Consider the following 25,183-nt stretch of genomic DNA (forward strand, 5'->3'; position numbering starts at 1 on the left):
AGATAGCAGATTCATAAACTGCAGTGATTGAAACCAGTGTGAATTTCTGGAGGATTACTAATCTTAATTATTTCTAACAAAAAAATAAAAAAAAAGAAAAAAAAGAAAACCCAAGTCCCAGCCAAGGTTTTATTAATTTTAATATGAAAACATCCACACCTACCATGCCTCCCCCAAGGTCCTGCTGCAGAAATGGAGCCTGAGCTTCTATTGCTTTGTCTAGAGGCTGAGGATGTGGATTCCTCTGGCTAATTGCTTTTTGGATAACCTACAAAGCACCAGGGGTCATGTTTTTGTCCTGGTAATGTGTTCCTGGCTCAGTGCCCTCTCTCCCATCGTGGGGAATCCCAGGAGCAGAGTGGCACCAGGCTGTTCCTCACTCCAGGCACATGTCCTCACCTGCTGCAACACATGGCACAACCTCTGCCTTTCCAGAAACCTAAAATTCCATCATTTTTGGTGAATCCTAAAAAAAAACCCAAAATAAAAACCATGGAGGTGTGACTGTGGCATTGTGGGGTTGGACACTGAGGAAAAGGAAAATCAGACCTCCAGATCAGCACTGGGCTGCCTCTCACCTTGCTTGAGTGATGCTGTCACAAAAACACTCCAGAGGCACAGGTGGAGAACATCCCTCCATCCTGAAATTAAATCATTTTAGTTCATTATTAAAATAGATTGTAATGGTTCTGGGTGGAGTTTCCCCCATCACCTAAGGGTTGCTGTCCCCAGGAAAAGCCCTGTGGCTGTTTCTCATCACTAGTGCCACAGAAAAGGGAAGATTTGTGGCAAGAAGTGAAATCAAGGTGTCAGAGACCTCCTAAGGTTGATCTACTGAGCCCCTTTGGGCTTTTACTCACTCACAGAGCCCAGAGGGGGGTTTTTCCACATAATTATAAATTTGGTCCATTTACATATCAGGGATTAATCCTCCAATTACAGCTTCAGGTAATGAAGTAATTTACCCCCAGTTTGCTCCCCCCAACTCACTTTTGTTTATACTTTTTGGGTCCTGAGGCTGTGGGGCATCCTTGAGTTTCAGAGGAATTGTTCTGTCTGACCAAAAAATGAAGACAACAACTCACACTCTGTACAGAGTTCAGAGTTATACACTAAAGCAGTACAGGATTTTAAAAAACATAAAATCTAAAAATCTTAAAGCACCAGAAGGAGCATCCAGCTGCCTGGAGTGACCCTCCCTGAGCCCAGGCTGGGGCTGATGTGCTCTGGAGGGATCCACAATCTGTCCTTGCTCTCTCAGATGGAGGTCACCAGCCTCCCAAGCTTTCCAGGAAAAAAAAGAGGGAGTGGCTGCAGAGCCTGGACTTGCTGAGCTTGGTCCACCTGGGGAAGAGTGCAGCCAGCACTTGTCCTACCTCTAGGCACTGCTCAGGAAGGATGAAGGGATGCTGAGCTGGCTGTGAGGAAATGGAAGGGCAGGCAAGTAAACGTGCATGTTGTGGTGTGGGGGAAAGGGCAACAGCATTTCTGCATTTCAGTCTGTAGCAGAGGTTGGTTCAGGTTACAGGAGTTTATTCCAGTGTTCAGATCTTGAAGCACTTCAGGGTTTGTGTCTGTTTTTGTGTAGGGGATTGCTTTCAAAACTCGCAATTTTTATGTGTTTCTAGCTCTGATAGAGGAAAAAAAAAAAAAAAAAAGGAGGAAAGGATTATCTCTCAGCATGAGAGAAAAAAAATCATATTATTAATGCCACCACAATTTGATGACTCAGAGGGGGAATCCTACAATCATGTAAAAGCAAAGTTGGTAAATGGCCACCTTTTATTTCAAGGGATCAGATTCATAAAAATCCCAGCCACAAAACAGCGACAGCAGCCCAAACCCTCCCGTATTTTACACCTCCTTTTCTATTTCAGGTCCTCATTTGCCTAATTAGCTCTCAGGGGCTGGCAGAGCTTTTCCCTGCAGCTCTGGGCTCTGCTGACTGCAGACCCTGCCTGGCACACTCAGCCAGTGCGTCAGCATTCCAGGTGGGAATGAATGAAAAATCAGCCAGGGCAGCTGCAGTGGCAGCACATCCCACCCTGACCCACCCTGTGCATGCTTTCAAACATTTGCATGGTGTGTTTAGGCACCTTTTAAAATGGTAAGTGGATCTGAAGTGAAATTGATCTCCCTAGTCAGCCTAATAAATGTTTTGTCATCTTCACTGCTTAGCTCCAGCAAATTTGCCACCCTTGACTGATAAATTAAGCTGCAGGCTTGATTGAAATGCCAAAACCTACAAGAAGATTGTTTCAATCTTGAAAACCTATCACCAGCAGATTGCATCATGCAGTGGGTATAGATACAGTCACAGAGCTTTGATTGTTTTAATTGTATTTGCAGATCAGATCTAGAGCAGGTCTGCAAAATCAAAAGTACACCAGAACCTCTTTTGAAACACAGGTACTACTTGTGTGTGGTCTTGCAAGGAGTTTGACTCAGGAATATTTTTCTGTGCACTTTTTAAATTCATTTTTCTTGCTGCATTTCTGCATAGGCAGAGTTAAATATGGACTGCCAGTCTCACTTAGTTAAAGTCCACAATAAAATGGTCTAATATTCTTGCCTAAAAAATTAGCAGCTGTTGCAGCTTCTGTCAGCTGAGTGGGTTCAATACAATAAAAAAAACCCTACTAAGATCACTGCTCTAACAAGTTGTGCAGTGCAACACTGTAAAAGGTTTCCAAAATTTCATAATCCTCTGTATGTGATGCCCTTACAGTGAAGAAGATTCTTTTGGCTGTAAAGATGAAGAGTCTGCTTTTTCTGGTGCTGATCTCTGCCTGTTGGGCTGAACCTCACCCTGGCAACTCAAGTCTGGATCATGAAAGAATTGTTCACATTCAAGGTAAGGAAATAAGTGAGAAAATACCAATATTTTCATATTGCAGAGGCAAACAGTTTAAAGTGCTTTATTATCCTTAATTTATTTATTTATTTTTAATGCTGTCACATTGTTTTTTAAATAGTTGTATTACCAGTGACTAAATGTTTTCTTTTCTGGTTGTGTTGCATTGTTATTTATCCTAAGAAAAGTGAAAAAAAGAAGAAAGTTTCACTGTTTAATAGCACTTAGTCACAACCTTGCAAAGGTTAGTGAGTAAAGTACAGCATGATTTAAGACAAAGAGAAAAAGCATGCATCCTAAAGTAATAAACAACTGCAGTGGGTTGGAATAGTTTAGTTTATTGTAGAATAGATTTAATTTTAAGAGCTCTGCCATACACAGTTCCCCACAGCACAGAAATTTACTGCTGTGGTTTATTTTAAAAGACTCAGCACATCAGAGATCATAATTGGGCAATGTAAACCAGGAAAAAAAAAAAAAAAAAAAAGTAACTTACCCTGAAAGAAACGTGCCTTTCCTCATAGCTTTAATTCACACTAAATATTATCCTGGCCTTCTGCATGGTCCTGTTTGGATTGTGATTGAGTCCAGAGATTATAGCTGTGGCAGGATTTGAGCCTGCAGCACAATGCAGCTGTTTTTTCAGTCGTTGAGGGTTATCCTGCATAAGAAGAGTCAGGGGGTTTCTGCAGTAAGGGCAGGCAGAATGAGCAGGGATTTTCCTGCTTTCACCTCTGCCTTCTCAACCTGGCTAAAATTAAATTTTGCCAAATTAAGAAATGCAGAATTACTGTCCCTTTTCTCTTTATCTCTCTCTTTCTTTTTAAATTTTGATTTCTTTCTGTCAAACAGCCAGAAAAATTGTGTTCTTTCAGTTTGTGTAAATATGAATTCCCAAGCCAGAGCAGTATACCAGGAAGGGCTGAACATCCAGGAGTTCACAGGAGAGTCACAGGAGTTAAAGGCACCCTGCACCTATTAAAACAGGGATTTTCAAGGTCAGGGAAGGAGTAACAGACAGCTGCTCTCCCTCTGAGGACACTCACAGGATGAAGGTCAAACAGCATGTGTTATGTCAAAATGAAGATTGCTCTGAGAGGATGAGCACTTGCTCCCCAGGGCAAATCCCAAATCTGACATCCATGTCTCATAAACATATATTCTGCCTTTCCCTGTGTAATGCAGCTTTTTGTCTCTGAGCTTTACCTTTTTGGGAAATTAAATCAGTGTAATAGTCAGGGCTCTAGTGCAATTCATGAGTCATGCATGTCAGTTGCTAACCCAAATAATTCAAAGCTAATAAAAGTTTCAAGGTGAAACCTTCTCCCTCCCCATGCAAACTCACCTGTACCCTGAGTTCATTCCTTGAAGGAGAGCTGGATAAAGATTTAAATTTGAGCTCTACAGGCTCTGAATTTCACAGGCAGAACACAAATCAAAGACACTGGAGCTGCTTGGGACGTGGCACTTTTGCTTCTGATTTTTGCCATTCCTCTCTGCACTGTGGATCCCACCAGGGCTGGGATCTTTCCCTGCCCAATGCTGCATTAAAAGATTTAAAATCCTACAGCTGGAGATGGGGTGGAGATCAGGGAAGGTGTTCAGGTGTGATTTTCTATCATATTAACACATCCAGCATCCCTCTGCACAGCTGAAATCCAGGGGATGTGGGGCTGAACTCTGCCAGGGTTGCATGGTTTGGGATTATAAAAGGTGTATTTAACTGCTCACACAGAGGTGAAAGGGATTTCCTGAGGCAGAGAAGGAAACTGTGTCATATTCCCCATTCTTTACACCATGCAATCTCCTGCAGGCTGGGTTTAATTTGTTAAAAAGCCAAAAGGGCTCTGCACCCCACTTTTCTGGTATGGAAAACACCCTCCTAATTCTCCACATTTATTTTATGCTCTTATTCTCCAGCTGTTCCTTGGCTTCCAATAATATTTTTTCTTTTTTGATGCTCACTTTAGAACCTCAATAAGATAGCACCATATCCCCACAGCTGTCATTTGAGTGTACTTTGTCAAATTCTTCCCTGAGTGTATCACCTCCTGATCACTGCACTAATTGCATACTGTAACCTGAAAATATCAGGAACTCATCCTTACACTGGTTCTCATCTGAATTCTTACTCCTGGAGTCCACCCAGCCAGGACTTCATTTCAGATAATATCCTAATTTGGCTTTAGCATTTCTGTTTCCCACTTAACAATGCTTTTGTTCTTCAGACCTTGGATCAAATTTGCTGCTCCCAGCTGTGCTGATCAATAGTCTGTGGTGATAGACAGTATTCAGCACTCAGTCCCCCTCACTGCCTCTTGAAATTGACAGCTTTATATCAATAATATCAATTTATATCAGTAATTCTTCATACTAGACCTCAAAAAGATGGGTTTTGCATTCAGCATTAAATGTTATCCTACTTTCTACACCCTTCTTTCTTCAAATATTTTAAATACCTTCTCTCCTCCCTTCAGTGCCGCTCAATAAGCCACATGAAAATTTTATCTATCAGTCACAATTACTTTATAAGGTGAAGCTAGTGGAAATATTAAAGAAATATTAGAGAAAGAAGTCAGTTCATTGACCTTTTTCATGTATTTTCTTCCATATCACTCAATTCCCTAAGCTCCAAGCAAATGATACATCACATTCCTCAGCCTTATACATTTGTTTTTTTATATACCTGATATCAGATTACTCTGATTTTCTTTGGCAAATATCTGCTTGATCTTATCAATCTTTCTAGTACTGACTTCATTATTCCTGTTGTTGAACAACTTTCCTTCAAAACTTGTTCTAAAGTCTTGTTTGCTGCTGAGCTCAGACTGATTAGCTGGTTAATGGTTGAGTTACTTTCTTTACATGAATTTGATATTTTGCTGCTGTCCAGAACCACTTGGTGCTGTCCTAAAATGCCAGTAGGTTTGGGTACCCCAATTTTCTGCCCCTCCATCGGTGTAAAATCTCCTCAGACCCCTCTCAAACTCAATGTTTGTCAACCAGAGCAAATTTATTTCATAAATTGCTGTTGTCCTGCAATGATGCTTTGCTTTCAAAAGCCCACTTTCTGGAAAAGAGAGTTTTCTGTATTTTTACTAAACACTTTCCCAGTCTCTAACAATGCAGTAGCCATAGTTCTATGCCTGTGTTCTCTTTTAAATATTTCAGTTTTTCTCTGGAAATCATTTGCTGTTTTCACCAACAGCCCTGTTCTTGCTGACAGTGTCAGTTCTAGCTCCTGGTTATCTCTTTATTGGTAAATAATTTGCTTGAGCAAAATTTCTCATCTGCAAGACAGTTTTACCTCCCAAATTTTCACAGTGTTTTCAGTTTATTTCCTCTGTCTCAACTGCTTTTCTAATATATTTTCTTTCTCCTTTGGTTTTATTCCAGTATCCATGCACAAAAATTTATAAAATTTGTGAAGCTGCATTTTATGTCTTCTGTGGCTGTATTTTCTTTTTCTATTTTCTTATCTGAAGCCTGTGGTGGATTTCATGGTTTTGGTCAGGCTGCTTGACCCTGTCCCCTTTCCCCTCATAGTTTGTCATTCCAGTCTCACTTTTGGGAAAAAAAAAAAAAAAAAAAAAAAAAAAAAAAAAAAAAAAAAAAAAAAAAAAAGAGAGAGAGAGAACTGTATTTAGGATTAAAAAAAAAAAAAATTAAAAAGACACAAAAACCCTGTGTGCCTCAGGGAGACACTAGTTTCACTCTTCAGAAAAAGCCACAACCATAAACTAAATAATCTGGTGAGTGCAAAAATGAGTCCCCACAATACCCACAAGAAAACAACATCTTGCTCCCAGCATACCAATGCAATTAAGGATTCAGATTTTTTTTTTTTCCTGAGGATCTGCAGAGTCTGTCTGACTCATGAGAGAAGATGATTCCTTTCAGTGTCCACTTTGTCCATCTCTCTGACCTGCTCGTGCTGCTGCTCAGTGACCAATTATCCAAAAAAAAGACAGAGAATCCCTCAGAGAATAGGGCACTCCCCTGGGTGTAGCTGCTCTGAGAAATAGCAGAGTTGGCTGAGCCACCACAGTAATTCCTGAGTTAATTACAAGAGCAGACAGAGCCTTTAACAGGATTCCAGTTTGTGCAGGTTGGAGAAACACGAGAAAAGGCAGTGAAGGGAACATAAAGTTTGGTTTTTGAGGACCAAATTTAACATTTATCTTTCCTCTGAATGTGAGAAATTAATGTTATGCAGCGTTTTCCTGTGTATGAGGTGCAAGTATGCACCCCTTTGCCTACAGATTCTCTGTACAGGTTTATTTATGCATACAAAAGAATATTTTAACATGGAATGAACAGAAAACTTTTTAGTGCTGCCCAATTGAAACAAACAAACAACAACAAAACCCTAAGCACAAATAAGTTAAATCAATTATCACATAAGAAAAGCAGAGGAAGTCTTTGACCAACTTATTCCCCAGTACAGTGAGTTTTATTTACAGTCCATTTATTTTCCTTCAAATCAAGTCAGCACCATCAGAGAGCAAGAATCCAAACAGTTTCTGGACCAGCCAAACACATGAAAAGAGATTAAATTCACTGCTCATCTCACCTCTTACACCAATTCTTATCTGATCAAGATAATCTTGATTATCTTCATGCTTTTCCACTTTTCTTTTGACTTCTTCTTCTCACCTTTCTGCATTTTCCCATTTTCCACGACACTGACATTTCTTTCCATTTTCTTGCCTTTATGTTTTCTGCTTTATGTCTGGGTTTTTTTGGTTTTTTTTTTTTTTTTTTTCTTGCCTTTTTGTTTTTCCATTCAGGACAATTCTGAAGATGAGTTTTGCTGTCTCTTGTTGCAATTGAGCTGTTTCTTTGATTTCCACACAACCTGCTTTCCTCTTCAGGTCGTGTCCTGCTGCAACAGCAGGGGACAGAAAAGGCAGCAGGGAGCAGAAATTCCACCTCCTGTTGGAGTGTGCTCTCACTGAAGGCATCCTGCACTGCTTGCCCTGCAGTGATAGGTGCCAGGATATTTGGGTTATGAAAAAAAAAAAAATAAATGTTATTACAGAAACACGGGGATTCGCACGGAGCGCAAATTTAAAACAATTAATTTTCCTTTGCTGGTTACATCAGTGGAATTCCATATTTATAAACAGAACTCAAGGGGCTGGAAGGGTTTGTAATATTTGTGGTATTAAAGATAATATTTGATACTTTGGTTTTATCAAGCAGTCCTCGTGCCACCCATGAAGATTTACCTCAGTGAGGAAGGAGTGCAGAAATCAATTTCCTTGATTTCTGCTCTGCCCTGTGACACCTGATCTCCATGAAATTTATCTACGCCCAAGCAAAACACACTTAGAAGTTATTTGAGGCAGTAATTTAGAAGAGATGAAGTTTGTTATTTCCCTGATGGTTTTATGTGCTCCCAGGTCTCCTAGAAACATAAACCTGAGTTAATATGTCCTCTTTAACAATCCTCTCAAAGTGTTACTCAATTTGAGGAGATGAAATCAGCTGAAAAATGTTTTATTTCAGCCTTGTAATGTCTGTTGCCAAGACAGAATTTTTTTTTCTCTGCCATATATAAACCAGGTATTTTTAGCTGTACTATTATTTGGAGACTGAAGCTTCTAACTAAGATTTATCCAGCATTTCTCTTACCAGTTTTATATCAAAATTTAAGAGGAATGTGTTGGGGCTGTTCTATCCTGTCTGTTCAGTTGGATTCTTGCCTTTTCTTTCTCATGACACAGCAAAACTGCATTAGTGCTTGAGCCAGAAAAAAAGTCTTTTACCAGGCTTACAGATGATACATAAAATATTTTAGGATTTTTTTTTCCAAAAGCAAAAGTAAAAAGAAGGCAATTAGCTAAAATACATATAGAAAAATGTGCCCTGTGTGCAAAATTGTGTGTAACTCCCCCTCATGTTTTTCCTCAGTATTCTTTGAGTGGTATTAGTACTATATTATATATTGGTACATCAATATATTAGTATATCGATATATTAGTACATATACTAGTAAATATTTGTACATCATATATATTATATATATTAGTACATATAATCAATAATGCACTTTTCTACACACTACAGCAAAAGGGAACCACTGTTGTCACAGAAAATATTATGAATTTAAAGTAAACATTTTAGATTACAAAAAAAACCCCAAAAATTGGAGATAAAAACTTGCCACTGCTGTGGGAAGAGTCAGGATATTTTAGCATGAGCTCAAGTCCCTGGTAACCCCACAGGAAAACCAGAAAAAAACTCTGTGTTTATCTAAAGCAGAATGGCACAGGACATTTTTTAACTGGGGCTTCTTAATAGCATGGAACAGTTAGGTAATATATGAATTTATCTGGCATAACCCTTCTGTGATATCATCCCCTGTTTAGGATTTTGTTTTTTTCTGTCTGGAAAAATGCACATTTTCTTCTTCCACTGCCTCTTTGCAAGGCACTCCATGAAAATGCTGCAATAATCAATTTTTGTGGCCAGCTCAGCATAAGATGAAGTGGATGAAGCAGATAAAGCTGCTTGCCAAGGGCTGGGGTGTGACTCATCCTCTCTGCCCCACACTGTTCTTGGCCCTCCAAACCTGGCTTGCCATCATTCTGGTGTGCACAACCCACTTAAGGGAGAAAAATAAAAAAATAAAAAAAAAAGGAAAACAGGAGAAAACCCCCTCAGCAAAAGTATAGTTAAAAAATACACACCAAAAAATAAAAAAATTAAAAAATAAAATAAAAAATTTTTAAAAAAAGAAAAAAGAAAAAAAGAAGAAAAACCCACACAAAAAAAACCCAACAAAAAAACCCCAAACCAAAAAAAAAAAAAAAAAAAAAAAAGCCCCCACAAAAACCCCCAATAATATTAATAATAATAGTAATAATAATAATAAATTAAGCCCAAAATAACACAGCACAACCCAACAATCAGCCCACAACCAAAAAGACAAGCAAAGTTTGAAACTTGCCCAGCAGTAAAATTTGGAGCTAAACCAATAAGGCAGCAGGTGAGACTGAAGTGAGAGCTCCAATAGAGCAAATCCACCTTACTGTCCTTGAAATGGGCACCACACTGACCAGCACCAAGGGTAGAAATGGACAAAGCAGTAACAACAAGAGGAGGAGGAGGAAGAGGAGGAGGAGGAGGAGGAGGAAGAGGAGGAACAGAACTGGTGCCCAGCCAGTGCCTTATCATTTAAATATCTTTTCTGCACTTCACACCAGGTTTAGCACTGCTGAGAAACAGCAAAGCCAGCCCAAAAATCAGCATTCTGAGTGAGTTTTCATTTCAGTCAGGCAGCCTCTCCCCTGCATCCTGGGGAGAGCAGCTCCCAGGGTAATGTGCTGCCCTGCACATCTGGACATCTTCTGCACCCTGGACAAGCCCTGTTCCAGCCAGCCTGCACTGTGCTGCCCTTGGCATCCCTCTGACTGCACCAGGGGGATCAACAAAAGGCCACAGTCTGTCAGAACCACTGGTGGGGAAGCAGGAGTGGAAAGAATATTGCAAATGAGTCACCAGTGTGGCCTGGCTCTGTGCTAACAGCTGGGCTGCTGCCTGTGTGGCCATGCAAAATGTGCCTGGAAGGGTGAAAAGCCTCACCTGGGAGACCTTCCTCATCCCAATTCCCACCTTGGAGCTGAGACCAAGTCACCAGGGTGTTGCCACCTCTGTCCCCAAGAGAAGGAGCACCTGGGATCTGTCCCAGGAGTGACCCCTTGGTCCTGCCTTGTCCCCAGACTGTACTGTTTGCAAAGACAGCTCCTTAATGAGGGTTAAACCCTCTTTAATCCAGGGGTTTCAGAGGTGGCAGAGTTGTCTGGTGTTCACCTCACAGTTTTTCTGGTGGTGTTGCTGAAGGAACCAGTTCTGGGGAAGAAGTGTGATCCTCCTCAAGTGACACCCATCAGACATTCCTGGCCATTCAGAGACAAAATTAATTGTATTTAGGAGTATTAAGCTTGTAGGAATGCCCATGAGGGGAGCAGCCAGGGAGCTACCACCCCTCAAATCAGTGTTTCCTCCATCTCCCATCTCTGTTTCACAAGCAGATCCGTCCTTGTTTCACTAAGATAACCCAGGAAGGAGAATGCACTGCTCATTTGAGCTGAGTTTCACAATAGAGACAATTATGTATTTTAAATGAAGGGTTTCTGGTTTGCTCTGTGTTCAGTTTCTTGTGGGTTTGGGGTTTTTTTAATTTGTCAGCTCCAGGAAAACCAAGACCATTCATTTTGCCCCTCTCCCAAAAACGTGCAGTTCAGGTGGATTTAGCCCAGTCTCTCACTGGCTACTGCATAATAAAGACCTCTAGGCCTCTTGCCAAACCCCTGTCATGTCATTTTTAATACCAAGTCCCTGCTGCCTTCCTGTTTTCTAGCCCAAACTGTGCCTCATTCTGCCTGACATCTGCTTTTCCTCGAGAGCCAGAGATCCTCCCTCCTCTCCCAGATCCTGGAGAAGCAGCAGCACCAATGTCATTTTCTTCCTCTCTTTCTTTCCAGTGAGAAGGGCACATCATCCCATTTTCTGTAAAAAAAAAGGAGCTGGCTTTTACCAAGCCTGGGGGTGGAGGCACATTTTAAGTGTCACATCTCCTTTGCAGCATCCATGGCCAAAGGAGATATTCCAGAATGAGAGAAACCTTTCCTTTCCCAAATTCTGCTCTTTACAGCTCCTGAGACTCAGGTGATGGCTCAGAGGGCCAGGGGAGGAGGAACAGCCCCAAATTAGGATGCTGGAGTCAGAGGTGACAGTGCTCTGGGCAAGCCTCCAGGACTGCTGGCACGGGCACAGTTGTTAGAAAGAGTGAGCATTAACAGCCTGAGTCAGAGCCTCCCTCCTGCCCCAGTCCCTTCTGCTAATATTTATTAACTTGGCTATTTCAGTGCTAAAGACCCAGCACAGCTGAGCTCTGACTCAGATTTCTTGGTAATTACCACCCCAAAGCACAACATTTCTCCTCCCAGGGTGGACAGAGGACTGTGGAACATCTTTGTCCTCCAAGGAAACAGGAAAATTTGCAGACAGGCTGTGCTGGCTGCCTTCACTTTCTTCTTCCTCCTCCTCCTCCTCCTGTGGAAACTGCTGGTGAGGTTTTCCATGGTGCCTTGCCTCAGATCACCTCTCTCCTTGGATGCTCTCCTTGGAAAGAAGATGGATTGTTGGAGCATCCCTGAGCCTCTGGAAGAGAGGGCAGTGAGAAAAACATCATCTAAAAGGGGCTGTAGGTGACCTGCTCTGCAGCTTTGGTTTTTCATCAGGCAGGAAAGTGTTTCACCCTTGCAGCTCCTAAATTTTCTCATTCTTGAGGCAGCCTGAGCCCTGACCTGTGCAGGGAGCAGCAATGCTCTGCACACAGCACCTCCCAGCAAAGAACTGTACTTTTGGGATACCTGTTTTCACTTTGCACTCAGCAAGCTTTGTCTTTGCCATTTGCACCCTCAGAGGTGTTTGCAGGAACACAAAATGCTGCATTCCCTGGGGTGCAGCTTGGTGCAGCAGTGACAGAGAGGGAAATCCAGCTGAGCCTGCAAGTTGAGGCAGATATTTCATTTAACCACAGACCTGTCACCAGCACTCAGAAGCCTGGGACTGTCTGGAGACATTAGTGATCCAAAATTCTCCCTGCACGCCTCTCAGGCTGTGGACACTCCACAGATTGCTGCAGTGCTGTGGACAGACAGCTGGAGGGGTGGGATGGACACTCCATCACCTAAACTCATAACCTAAACCCTGTCATCCCTCATCCATCCCACTCCTTCCCTTCCCAGCCACCCACATCCCCCTGATTGATGATGTTTATCCATCAGAAACCATCTCAGATTCACCCCCAGCTACAGAAAATTGCTGCCAGCCTTCAGGGCCATCCCCTCAACAGCCTCTGATTTTTGGGAGCTCATCCTGCTGGATTTGGGGAGAGCCAGGCTGAGCCCCAGGGTTGGGAATCACATTTTAGGCACCACAGTGACTTGCTGAACAAGCACAGGGGGTTGCAAAGTGTTTCTCCCCTTTGTCCTCTCCAGAGTGAGGTTGGTGGTGCTTACCCAGTGAGCTGGTGAGTTTTTGGGGGGTTTTGGTTGCCGTCTCAGTGGTCCAGGACTGCAAACCCAGCAGGAGAGCTGAGCTTGCTCAATCAGTTTTGCAAACTTTGCACGAGGAGAGAGGCAAGAGATACTGAAAGGAGGAAAAATTCTCATTTTTGGGTACGTCTGCTGACTAGCACATGAAATCTGCATTTTCCAGGGTATTCCCAAGGCAGCACAGCCTGAAAAAACCCCAGAGACCCAGGGCTGGGAGTGAGCACCTGCCTCAGCTGGCTGTCCTAAGCAAATTTATTTTACAGGGCAACATTTGCTGTGGTGACCTACTAGAGGGTAGGAAAGCAGGAAACCTGGTGAGGAGGAGAGGAGGCAGAGAGCCGCATTCAGGTTTGCATGCAAAGTGAGATCAAAATATAAAAGATAAAATAGTGACAAGGTTTAAGGAGATCAGAAAAGAAAAAAAAAATAGATGGGGAAAAGCCACATTGAGATGATGAAAAAGGTGGACAGCAGAGGATCAGGTTTTACATTTGAAGATCAACTAGATTTCCTTGATCTGGTCAGAAGTGGAACTTATACTTAAAAGTTAGAATAAAATACAAATACAAATGCCTAAAATGTCTATTTTAGAATTTTGCTGGCACTTTCCCTGCCTGTATAAATAATGCTGTTTGATACATTAATGGTTTTCCTGCTTTGTGAGTAAGACTCTCTGCATCCCAGACTGTGAGGAGCTTTATGTGCAGCTGCCTGAATAAGCCAAATCCCTCCAGAAAAATCAAATTATGAAGATAAAAAATACAGCATTGTCAGACAACTCCTGAGCAAGGAAAATATGGGATGTGCTTTGGAGCCTTTTATGTGTGATGGCATTCATATATCAGCAGTACAACTCTGTAAATCTGTTTACACAACCCCCTCTTCATGAATGTAGGATGGTCTCTGCCTGTGTGAGAGGCACTGAGATGCTTTCAGCTGAGCAAATAATCATTTAAAACTGGTTTATTTCTGCACAGGTCCAAAATGAGGGGGGGGGGGGGGGGGCGACAACATCCGCTTTGTAAAATTTATTCGCCGATGTGAAAGTGAAGTGAATTTCTGGGAGGTGGTTTTTTTTTTCCCTCACAAATTTCCCCCTTCAATCCTACAGAAAACGGGCCCCGTCTCCTCGTGGTAGCAGAGCAAGCCAAAATCTTCTCCCACCGTGGTGGCAACGTGACTCTGCCCTGCAAATTCTACCACGAGCACACGTCGGCCGCCGGCTCCGGAACGCACAAAATCCGCGTCAAGTGGACCAAACTCACCTACGATTACCTCAAGGAGCTGGACGTGTTCGTGGCCATGGGGCACCACAGGAAGAGCTATGGGGGATACCAGGGCAGGGTTTTCCTGAGGGAGAGCAGTGAGAATGATGCCTCGTTGGTCATCAGCGGCATCAGGCTGGAGGATTACGGGCGCTACAAGTGCGAGGTGATCGAGGGGCTGGAGGACGACACGGCCGTGGTGACCCTCAACCTGGAAGGTGGGTTTAGCACACAGTGGGTCAGGGGGGGCTCTGAGTTCTTCAGGGAGAAGTCAGAGTGAAGGGTTGGGTAGGTTTTAGTGGTTCTAGTGAGTGAAAGGTTTCAGTGCCACGGTGAAGGTTGAAGCACACTGATGTCTTCAGTGGAGGCTCCAGGCCCACAGTTGTAGGCAGGACTTAGACATAATAAACCTGTAGTAAGAATATTGCTGACGTTTCTCAGATAGAAGTGTAGTTCTATATGTAACCAACGTGCTAAGAAACTGGAATCCTAATAGGTTAAGGAGTGGTGGTCTGAGCTTGCACCTTAGCTTGTTGGAAAAGTCCTACATAAGACTGTGCATTGAGAGAGTTGTTGCTTCTAGCCATTGCTGCTTTTAGCCATTCTGGCTTCTAGCCATTCACTTATTGCCAGCTGCTTTGCCATTGCTTTTTGCCATTGCCTGTTGAGACTGATGTGCTTTGTAATAAATAACCTTTTTAAATATTAGCAGCTTTGCTGATATAAGATACGCAGCGAAGTAGGAGCCAAGAGCTCAGAGTAGGAGTCCAAGAGCTCTGAAGTTTTGTGCCTGTAGAGCACCTGGAGGTCCAAAGAACCTGGTGACACCTGAGCCACCTTTAGAGTCAGGTTGGCCTGGTGTTAGGGAATTCCTGCTTTTAATTTTATTTTTTTTTTCCCTTCCTGGTGCTGCTGGCATTGTGTTATCAGATGTCGCATTGCCACTGGCAGTGTGTTGTGTGATATTGAATTATCAGGGATTTTGTGTTGTCAGTGATAACAGCAAGCTGAGGAGGCAGAATTTGTTGTGCTCTGGGGAATCTTGGTCTGGCAGCCCATGACAACAGTCATAAATAAGAACAACATTAGGGCTACTATAACTTATGCTAGCCCACGGCGTGTCCAAATTCCAGCCAGACCTGGTGTGAGAGGAGCCAAAAAAGGATGAGCAAGCAGAGTATCAAAAGTTCCAGATGTTCTTAATTTGCTCCTGTCATTCTGCAGAAGCCAATGCATCTTTTTACCTAGGTGAAATTATGTCAAATTCCCCCTCCCCAGTAGTAATTTGATGAAACTTTGGGATATTATCAGGCAAAGGCAAATCTTTTAGAAGGTAAAAAAATGTTACAGTAGTTATCCAGAGACAGTGGGTTTGCATTTTTCCAGCCTTAAAATTAGATAAATTAGTTCTTTATATTGCCTACCAGGACAACTCCTACATGTAGTGCCTAGTAAGTTTCTTCAGCATTATGCTTGAAAACAGTAGAGTGAAAAAGTAATGAAACAGGTTTAAAGAGGAAAAAATTTCAGCTTTCTTCACTTCTTATGCAATTCAGATACATTTTATGAGTTTCAATGCATGTAAAAGAGTGTTTGGCCCTTTTATTTTCCCCCAAAGCACACAGAGGTAAACTAAAAGTTTCATGAAGACAGATCACATACTCTTACACTTACCAGCAAGTGTATGCCAGAGGGATCCTGAGAGAAGGAGAGAAAAAAAGAAAAGCAAAAGAGGAAAAGAGGGAAAGGCTAAAGTGTAGAAGGGGAAAAGGAAAAAAAGAGGAAAAGAGGAAAGGTGAAAGTGGGGAAGGAGAAGGAGAAGGAGAAGGAGAAGGAGAAGGAGAAGGAGAAGGAGAAGGAGAAGGAGAAGGAGAAGGAGAAGGAGAAGGAGAAGGAGAAGGAGAAGGAGAAGGAGAAGGAGAAGGAGAAGGAGAAGGAGAAGGAGAAGGAGGAAAGGGAAGAGGAAAAGGAAAAGGAAAAGGAAAAGGAAAAGGAAAAGGAAAAGGAAAAGGAAAAGGAAAAGGAAAAGGAAAAGGAAAAGGAAAAGGAAAAGGAAAAGGATACAGCTTCCCTGGACAATAAGAATGTTTGAGTGGTTCTTGGAACCAAATAGACATAAAGGACTTAGTTTACTTCTTTAAATCCATTTTTCCATTCCTGGCTGGAGGCCACAGGAACTTCCCATTTTGGGCTGCAGAAAAACCCTGCCCAGTTTCCACGCCAGCAGGGTGGTGCTTTTAGGTTATTCCACCCCACATAATTCATCCTTAACAAGAATGCACTCTGTTCTTTCCAAACTTATGAGATAAAGAAAAACAGACATTTACATGTTGAGCTTAAGTTCTCTAAAGCAGTTATGAGGGAAGAGAGAAATAAGCATTATTGGATTAAAACTGCAGTGAGAAAGCAACAAGGAATCATTTCCTTAATGCTTGCAACACCACAAGGGAGATTTGTTTTTAAGAAGGAAGATTTTCTACCTTTTTTACTCTTACTGTTTTGTAATATAAGCACCAGCCTTGGACACAAGGTCAGGGTCCCTCCTCCAAAATAAGGAAATCCATAAGTAGAGAAGGAATCATATTTCTTCAGCCAAGTATGTTCCAATCTGTGCTCAAAGGAAAGTTTATATATTTTAACCAGTGTCTGGCTAACATAAAGAACAATGTTTTTCCAGTGATTTTTGTGGGACAGGTGTAAGGCTGCGAATTTCTGACATTGGCAGGAACATTTTCTTTGCAAAACCTCATGGTAAAATGTTACCTTTCAAGTAAGATAAGAGTGGTGAGAGTGTTGGTGTCAGCCCTGCTTGTGTTGGCTAAATCCAGTAATTCTGGGACTATGATATGCTGAAATATCCTAATAAAAAGATAAGTATTAAAATACAGCAATATTACAGTGGATATACATAGCTGATAGAATAGATCCCTCTGTTTGCATGGCCCTGTGCTTATTTTTTCAACACCCCTGAATCTTTATGTAGTCCTGGCATTAATTGCTATTTCATGTATTTGAGCAAAGCAGATCAGAGGGGGGAGGGGGGGAAAACCCCCCAAAACCCAAAATATTTAGACAAAAAATAAAATACATCAAATTCTAATATAAAAGCCTAATATAAAAGCCTAATATAAATTCTAACATAAAAGTCTGGTGCAAATAATCAGGTTAATCTCTCAGTGGGAATGATTTGCATCAGTAGCCTGGTGTCCTGAGGTGGTGGCCTTAAGGATGTTAATTGTCAGCAGGACAAAGCCATGTGCACCCAGGAATGGCCAAGAGCAGTGCACAGCAGCTCATGTGTGAGCTCCCTGTACAGAACCCATGGCACTGCATCAATATTAAAATTGTTGACCTCCACCTCAATGGACCTCTTTGTCTTCTCCCACTGTGATTGCATTTCATTCTCACCAGCCTTAAAGGGCTCCTGGGATTGTCATTAAATAACCATTCATGATAACTGGGCACTTTTAGCCATGTATTGAAAAATACACTGAAGTTGGATAAGTTAGATTAGTCTGAATTTGTGGCACACCTTGCATTTTTGTGATGTGTTTTCTTGATTTTATCAAATTCAGAACCACAGCATTTTTTCCTTAGGCCAGGGAGGATGTGCTGAGCACCATCTGAAGCTCAGAATTAGAAATCTCTGCAGCTTTCCACATCCTCCAGCTTTAGGATCTGTTCAGTCATGTCATGATTCCCATCCTTTTTTAGCCTGAAATACCAGGACTGGTCCAAGTGTCAGGTGCTGAGGAAACCAGAATATTGTGGAGAATCAACCTCATCAAAGCCATTTTCTCTCTGAACTGGGCTCACTCTCCTCCTGCACATAAAATATGGATTATGAGTTTTACATTCTTTGTTCAGTGTCCTGAAAGTCAAAAACCTGACATATCAAAAGGTCTCTGGCAGCAGGCAGATATTGTTGTCCGAGTCATAAAAAAAAAATAAATTCTCAGCTTACATTAAATTTTATTTAGGGTGGCTTTTTAGAGTCCTACACTAAATTTTCTATATTTCTGTGCTTTGCTAGTTTATTTCCTCATGAGTACCTAAAGTGAATCTCACCAGCCCTCAGGTGCTGCTCAGGCACAGGTTTTGTGTGTCCTTTCTTCAGGAGAGACAGGGGAGGCTGACAGAGAAACTGAGACAGTGCTAAACAGCCAAAGGCAGGGTTTTACTATCAGAAATATCAGAATTATTAATATCATAATTATTTTTTAATAATTTCTCTCTTCAAAGGAAGGTCAGAGTTGAACACAAAAAGTTTGGAATACAGGTTATAAAATAATTAACTTTTACATCCAACACTACTGGGAGTTTGAAGATCTGGATAAAATCATTGAAAGCTTCTACAGAAAGCTGCTTCTAGATAGATACTAACTCTTTGTGTGGCTCCCCAAAAACCAGAAACCACCAGCATTCCTGTTCTTGCTTTGAGGTATGTTGGCCTTTAAGTCCAAGAAAGAAAAATAAGCAAAAAAACCAAAAAACAACAACAACAACAACAAAAAAGACAAAAAAAAAAAACCAAAAAAACCCAAAAAACCCCCCAAAACAGGCATCCTTTTCAAAACCAGACTCTTTAGTTCAAAATAGCTCAAACAGATCCATAAGCTTCATATAAACAAATTTTTCTAAATTGTCAAAACGTTCATTTTTAATCTGTTCATTTGGTCTTCAGCTGGATGTAAGCAATGGGGAATTCAGAGTTGAAACCAACAGGAAATCAACTCCATGCTCTCAAGAGCAGGAAAAATCAAATTTTGCCTAATAATGTCATATTTGTTTCTCCTGTGTGTTGTTGATACATCCATACACACACATTAAAAAAAAAAAAAAACCAACAAACCAAATTATTTCAAATATTATCTGTGTGGTAATCTGTTCTGCTGTATGATGTAAAACTGATTTTACAGGACACAATTTTTGTGGACCCCTAGAACAAGAATCAAAGAGGTTCTTTGAACAAGAACCAAAATTGTCTGAAACTGAAGACCCAAGAGGAAAGTGTAAAAAAATTCAGGAGTAACTAGGCTAAGAAAAGCAGAGAAACGCAATAGTCCCCAAATTTTTATAAAGGCTGCAGAAATATGAGGAAATAGTCTGCCCTGGGCCAGATCATTGTAGTTTCTGTGTTTTTGTAGGTTAGAAGTGAGCAACCCCAAGGTTTCAGGGTTGAGTTTCATTTTTAGGGAGATTGCTGACAGCCAGTGGATGATCAGACATCTGACAGCTCTGACAGGAAAGTGGAGATGGAGGCTCTGTGAAAATGAGGGGGGTTGCCAGTTTTTATGGAATTTTGGGAATCCAGCATGGAAAATTTTGCCACTGAGTATGAGAACCTGCCAGCATAAAACTGTACCCTACAGTACAGTAAATAGCAAACCTTACTGTTGCCCCATGTTTACACTGGCTGCAAGAAAATTTACTTTTCAGTTTTGGCTAAAACTCAAGAAAGCCTATTTCTTTACTCTGGCTATAAAAAGACCTCTTTTTTTTTCCCTTCTTTTTTTTTTTTTTTTTTTTTTTCAATATGGACCAACAGAAATTTCTGTTATTCTGTTTCCACGTGTCAATACTCGAGAAACTGCTAATTGTGTGTGGTGCTGGCTTAATTAACACCCATAAATCATTACAGGAGTTGAGCTTTCTGAGGTTATTTCCTCACCTTGTTGTCTTGGGTAAATGCTACAGCTCCTTGCACTGTCAGAGTTTGTGAAGTGACCACTTGCACTGAATTTTAGGGGTTACCTGCATATAAGACCTTAAAATGCAAATAAGACAAATACATTGCTCCCCCAAAAAATAGCAAGTTGAGAAGAGTTGTACATTTGCTCACTTGAAGGAGAAATCCATGGAAATACTGGTGTTACTTTGGGGAGGATCTGTGATACATCCAATTCTCATGTTCTGATAGGGTAGAAATCTCAATTTCCATGCAGGATTAATTTTCTAAACTGCAGTTGCTTGGTCACAGGTGCATACATCCCTTCTCCTCTCACCAACAGACCCATTCTCTGCTGAGCTGATGTGTCTCAGGTTCTTCCTGTCTCTTTTGGGGCCAAGCAGGTCCTTCCCTGGGGGCAGAACCTATTCCAGAGAAAATTTTGGGTTCGGGAGAGCAGCCACAGCACAATTCCTTACAATGGAAATTAATATCCCCACCCAGGCTCCACATTTCTCCAGGGCAGGGAATGGAATCACCCAGGTCAAGCTAAAGCTCCTCAGCTCTGCCTTCCCACAAACTAACCAGGTTTTAACCTCCTGAGGCTGGGAGATTTTTGTCTCTCTCCATTTTTTAAGCTGGATTTGTTAACATTTGGGAGTGGGTGTTTTGTCTAGTGGCAGAGCACAGGGCTAGAGTCAGAAATTGAGGCTCAGCCTGGGCTTTGGGAGCAGCAAGGAGCCTCAGGACAGCTTTTGTCCATTCAGGAACAGATGGGATGGATTATACTTTGATGGGTTTGTAAGGTCCAGGGCTGGGGAAGACGCCCTGAGATTAACTAAAGCTCAGCACTGCTGAAGTGCAAGAGAAATGGGAGGTGAACATCAAGCTCTCACTATTAATTTCAGCAAAGTTTGATAGGGAAATGAAGAAAAAAAAATTACCAAAAATTGCAAGGTAATGCAAAGCTGCACAAAGCACATACCCAGTCCATTTTCCTCAGCAAAATCACCCCTGGCCACCCCCAGCTGCAGGGTGAAATTAATGCTAATCAGTTGCAGGCTTGTACTGCAGATGAACCCCAACAAAAAATCAGCTTTTATGCAGTCTGCTCCAATGTAGCCCAAAGCTAGTTTAGTGAATATTTATGCTATAAAAACATTATGTCCCAAACTGTCAAACTCAAATTTGTAACATATTTACATACACAGTTAGCCCCTTCTGAAAAGTGATTTTGGAAACCTAAAGGAATAAAATCTGTTTAAGTAGTTATCAATTAGTTGTTGCTCAGTTTTTGGAAATATGCAAGTTTATGCCTTGATTATTCCTAATTGTAGGGTGTTTTTCTAAATGTATTTGCAAATCAAACACATGTAGTGGAAAAGGAGTCTGTTGTCTGGGGAAATGTAGTTCTGAAAAAATAATAAGCCTTAGATTTCTGATAAAGTAAACATGCTTGGATTCCTATTACATTTGCTAGTCAAATTTAATATTTTTAGTATTTAGTATTTTTTTTTAGTATTTTTATTATACCCAGTGCTATTTCTATCCTTTAGCAATGACAAAGAATTGATATTATTTTTAACAAAGACGTGATGAAGGAAAAACAGAGATCCAGAAAAATAGGAAACATATTCAGTGTATTGTTTATAAAGTTAAATTTAACACATGTTGTCTTACATTACATTCATACGCTGCATCTCAGAACATCACATAACAGAAAAGACCTTTAACAAAGAATTTACAACAGGAAAGAACTGAAGCAGACTAATAGATGAAGGAGAAAAAAATATTGTTTATTATTAGCCTGCCAAGTTTACATTTGCATGCTTTATTTTCTTGGACCAAGTCACTGAGATTTAGTAATAGCAAAGATTTTGTTTAACAGAAATAATACTTGGATGACAGAGGGGTGAGGGAGAGGAGAGGAAGCAAGGAGACTTTAGGAAACTGGTGGAATAGATACAGAAATGGGTTAGAATGTTCTGAAAGAAGAGTGGCTTCATCACTTGGGGACAGCCTGGCTTAACCACTAATTTCTCTATCTGTGCTGCACTGCCCTGAGGACAATGAGGCAAGAGGATCCAACAGCAGGAAAAAAGTAAAAGGAAAGGTGGATTTTTATACCAGAGCAAAGTTTTTGGCTTGTGTTGTCTTCAGCCCCCCTGAGTCCTACACTGAGTTCTAGAGAGATGTCTGAGGATAAACATTCTGAGCTGGATCTTCTCTAATTCCATTTTATTTCAGCTGATTATGAGGCTGGGCCAAAGCCAGCTGTAAAACTTAGGTCTGGGTTAAGTTTCCAAGCCCTGCCAAAGATTAGGGTGGTCTGATCCAAACTTTTGTTTCAAGCCTCTCTTTTATCAAACCCACATGGGGTGGTGATTCCTCAGTGCTTGCTGAGACATCCTTCATGCTCCAAGGAGCAACATTTTACTTCTGATCTTTCCCATAAAACAAGCAGAAGAAGGGAAAAAAAAGAAAAATCTGTTGGGTAAGGGTAGTGGCTGTGATTAAATGTCACTTTTGAGGCCATTCTGGAGATGTCCCCACATTTCCCAACCCCTCTTGCATGTCCTCTGTTGTGAGGCAGTGATGAGCACCAGGCAGGGCTTGGGGACAGACTGTGTCCTTATTATTCCCCGTTTTTGTTTTTTTCTTTTTTTTTGGAGGGTCAGGATTAAATGTGTGAGATGGTATTTCTTATTTGGACTCAGTAGTTTATTCATTTTTATTAATATTACCATGAGTTCTACAGCACTTCAAGCTAACAAACTAAAAAATGGAGTTTTATCTTTCTACAAGGCCTTTTAAGGGTAAACAGCTCAATTAAGAAATGACACCTAAATTATTTTTACTTTTAACCCAATAACCAACCACTCATGTCTGGCTCATGAGGACTTTTTTACCCAATTAAACAATATTACTTAGATGAAGAAGGTGAAGAAGAAGGACAAACCTCCATCCTAAATCTTCCATCTTGTTTTATATATATTACTATATTCTACAACTATAAGTTAGACATTACACACCTCTATTCAAACTACACACCCATAATCTCAGTTTTATAATTTAATTTTTGAAGCTTTCTCCAAAATTGAATGATTTTAACTTGGTTGCCCCAGGTAAATTGCAGTGTTCTCCTGGGGATCAGTGCTTGTCAGCACAGAAAGTCTAAAATTCTCAGTGACCAGGGTTCCAGCAGTGTCCTTGTCCCCTGGGGAAAGGGAGCATTTGGCAGGGCCATGCTCTTTGCACAGTGACCCTCTCAAAACAAACAAACAAACAAACAAAAAAACCCACCACCAACAACAACAAAAAAACCAAAAACAAAAACAAAAAAACCCCAAAAACAAACAAACAAGCAAAAAACCAAAAAAATCCCAAAAAAAGAAACAGGAAAAACCCACAAAACAAACAAAAAAAAAAATCAAACAAAAAGCAACTTTCTTGAATCTCTCAGGAAATCTTGGCAAGGGCTCATGCAAAGAACACAATGCTCTTTTATGTCGATGAAAACATTTTATCTTAATGTCTATGTGTAAAAAGAAACAATTGATAGAAATTCAACTATTCATTCAACAATTTGTTCTTTCTAAATAACTTCCAGGAGCTCCCTAACTCCTATTCCACACAAAAAAAAAACCCACCAAACCAACCAACCACCCAAACAAACAAAGAAAACATACAAAAAGAAAATCACCCAAACAAACAAAATTGAAATAAACAAGCAAAATAACCAAAACAAACAAATAAATTAAAAAAGTAGAGCTATGCTAGGGTTCAGCTGCCTCTTTCTATAATGAGAAATTGACCTTACAATGGAAAAATGGACATTTTCTATGAAAAACGTGTAGATGCAAAATTCCAGTCTGCTCTGCTGCTCTTTTAGCCCTGTGAGAACAGAGCAGTGGGAGCACCATGATGACAGCAAGGTGCAGGTGGGAGCAATGTGCAGACCTGGCAGGATTCCCATTGGGAAGGGGATGAGCCAGCTAGGCAAAGGCATCACAGAATCACAGAGTGAGTCAGGTTGGAAAAGACCTTCGAGACCATCAAACCCAACCCATGACCTGACACATCAACTAAACCTTGGCACTAAGGGTGACATCCAGCCTTTTTTCAAACCCCTCCACCACCTCCCTGGGCAGAAGATTCCACCACTCAATCACTCTTCCAGTGAAGAATTTTCTTCCTAACATCCAACCAAACTTCTCTTGGTGCAAGGGACCTCTTCAGCTTTGCACCTCTTCCCAAAACCAGTGCTGCCATGCTGCTGACTGGATGTTTTCCCCCAGAAATAAACCAACACACATCATGGAGCCAACCTTTACTTCCCCTTTATTCCTCCTCCTGGTGGCTCCCAAATTTGTTTCAGTTCTCTCTGCTCTTTCAGTAGGGACAGGCAAAGCCTCCTATTTCCTTTGTGCACCATGCTGAGTCTTTATTGCATGCACTCAGATTTATGTGTTTGTCAGAAGGCTGTCAGAGTTCAATTCCACTTGGTCAGCAGCCCTTTGCAACTTAGTTCATTGTTTGGTAAAGGCTCATGAAGACATCCGTCAAAACTTTTCTCTCTAATGAGGTTTACATACTTCTCTCCTGGTTGAAGAACAATTTCTCACTGATGAGTGTTTTTCTCCTCTCAGGTGAAATCAGTTCTCACAGGAATGGATTGATATGTAAGCTGATTCTCACTGTTACAACTCCTTTCTTATGGGAGCTTATCAAGCCAGCTGTTAGCTATCCTTAGTCCAAACCATGATTTTACAATGCCTTCCTGTTGGTATGGATGAAAGTTTGGCAAGAAAGTCTCACAGATATGTATGCTTAGCAGAAAAATCTCTGAATGTAGAATCCGAAGAAGGAATTTAAATGAAAGCAAGTTTTGATGTAGAAAAAAAGAATTGCTGAGCCAGTCTTACTGGATAACTAGGAAGGCAAAGGGAATGTGAGTTGGAAGGGGGTTTTATGGCTCAGAGCAAAGCATAAACCCACCTCAAACAGCAGATGTTTTTACCAAGCAAAAAGATTCCACAGGCAAACAAGACTGCTGATGTTTCAGGTAGAAAAAAGGTCTCTAGAATTTTCCACTGCAAGAAAACTGAAAAACAACTTCTAGCTTAAATTGTAACATACTAACTTCTTGTGATTGGGGAATAGTAACATGAATATGGTGATGTTAGTAGTTTTGATAGGCTATAGGCAATAGTAAAGTATTGATTGGTTGTTATGTATTAAAAGAAAAGTACAAAATGCATTGTAACCAGAACTAGAGCAAATTCAGACAAGGCTACAGGTGTAGGCCAGGCTCTGTCACTAATGT

General features: G+C 41.1%; 1 protein-coding gene across 1 annotated transcript in view; it reads left to right on the forward strand.

Annotated features, from left to right (window-relative positions):
- Window positions 1-1,207: 1,207 nt before the first annotated feature.
- The window catches only part of HAPLN1 (hyaluronan and proteoglycan link protein 1), a 38,466-nt gene continuing 14,490 nt past the window's right edge, over window positions 1,208-25,183 (forward strand). The window contains exons 1-3 of the mRNA XM_079331769.1: window positions 1,208-1,440; window positions 2,729-2,854; window positions 14,036-14,407. Coding sequence (XP_079187895.1) covers window positions 2,755-2,854; window positions 14,036-14,407 — 472 coding nt within the window. The 5' untranslated portion in view covers window positions 1,208-1,440; window positions 2,729-2,754. The remainder of the gene's footprint in view (window positions 1,441-2,728; window positions 2,855-14,035; window positions 14,408-25,183) is intronic.

The sequence above is a fragment of the Erithacus rubecula genome (genome assembly GCF_903797595.1).
Source record: "Erithacus rubecula genome assembly, contig: scaffold_101_arrow_ctg1, whole genome shotgun sequence".
In the NCBI taxonomy this organism is placed as follows: Eukaryota; Metazoa; Chordata; class Aves; order Passeriformes; family Muscicapidae; genus Erithacus; species Erithacus rubecula.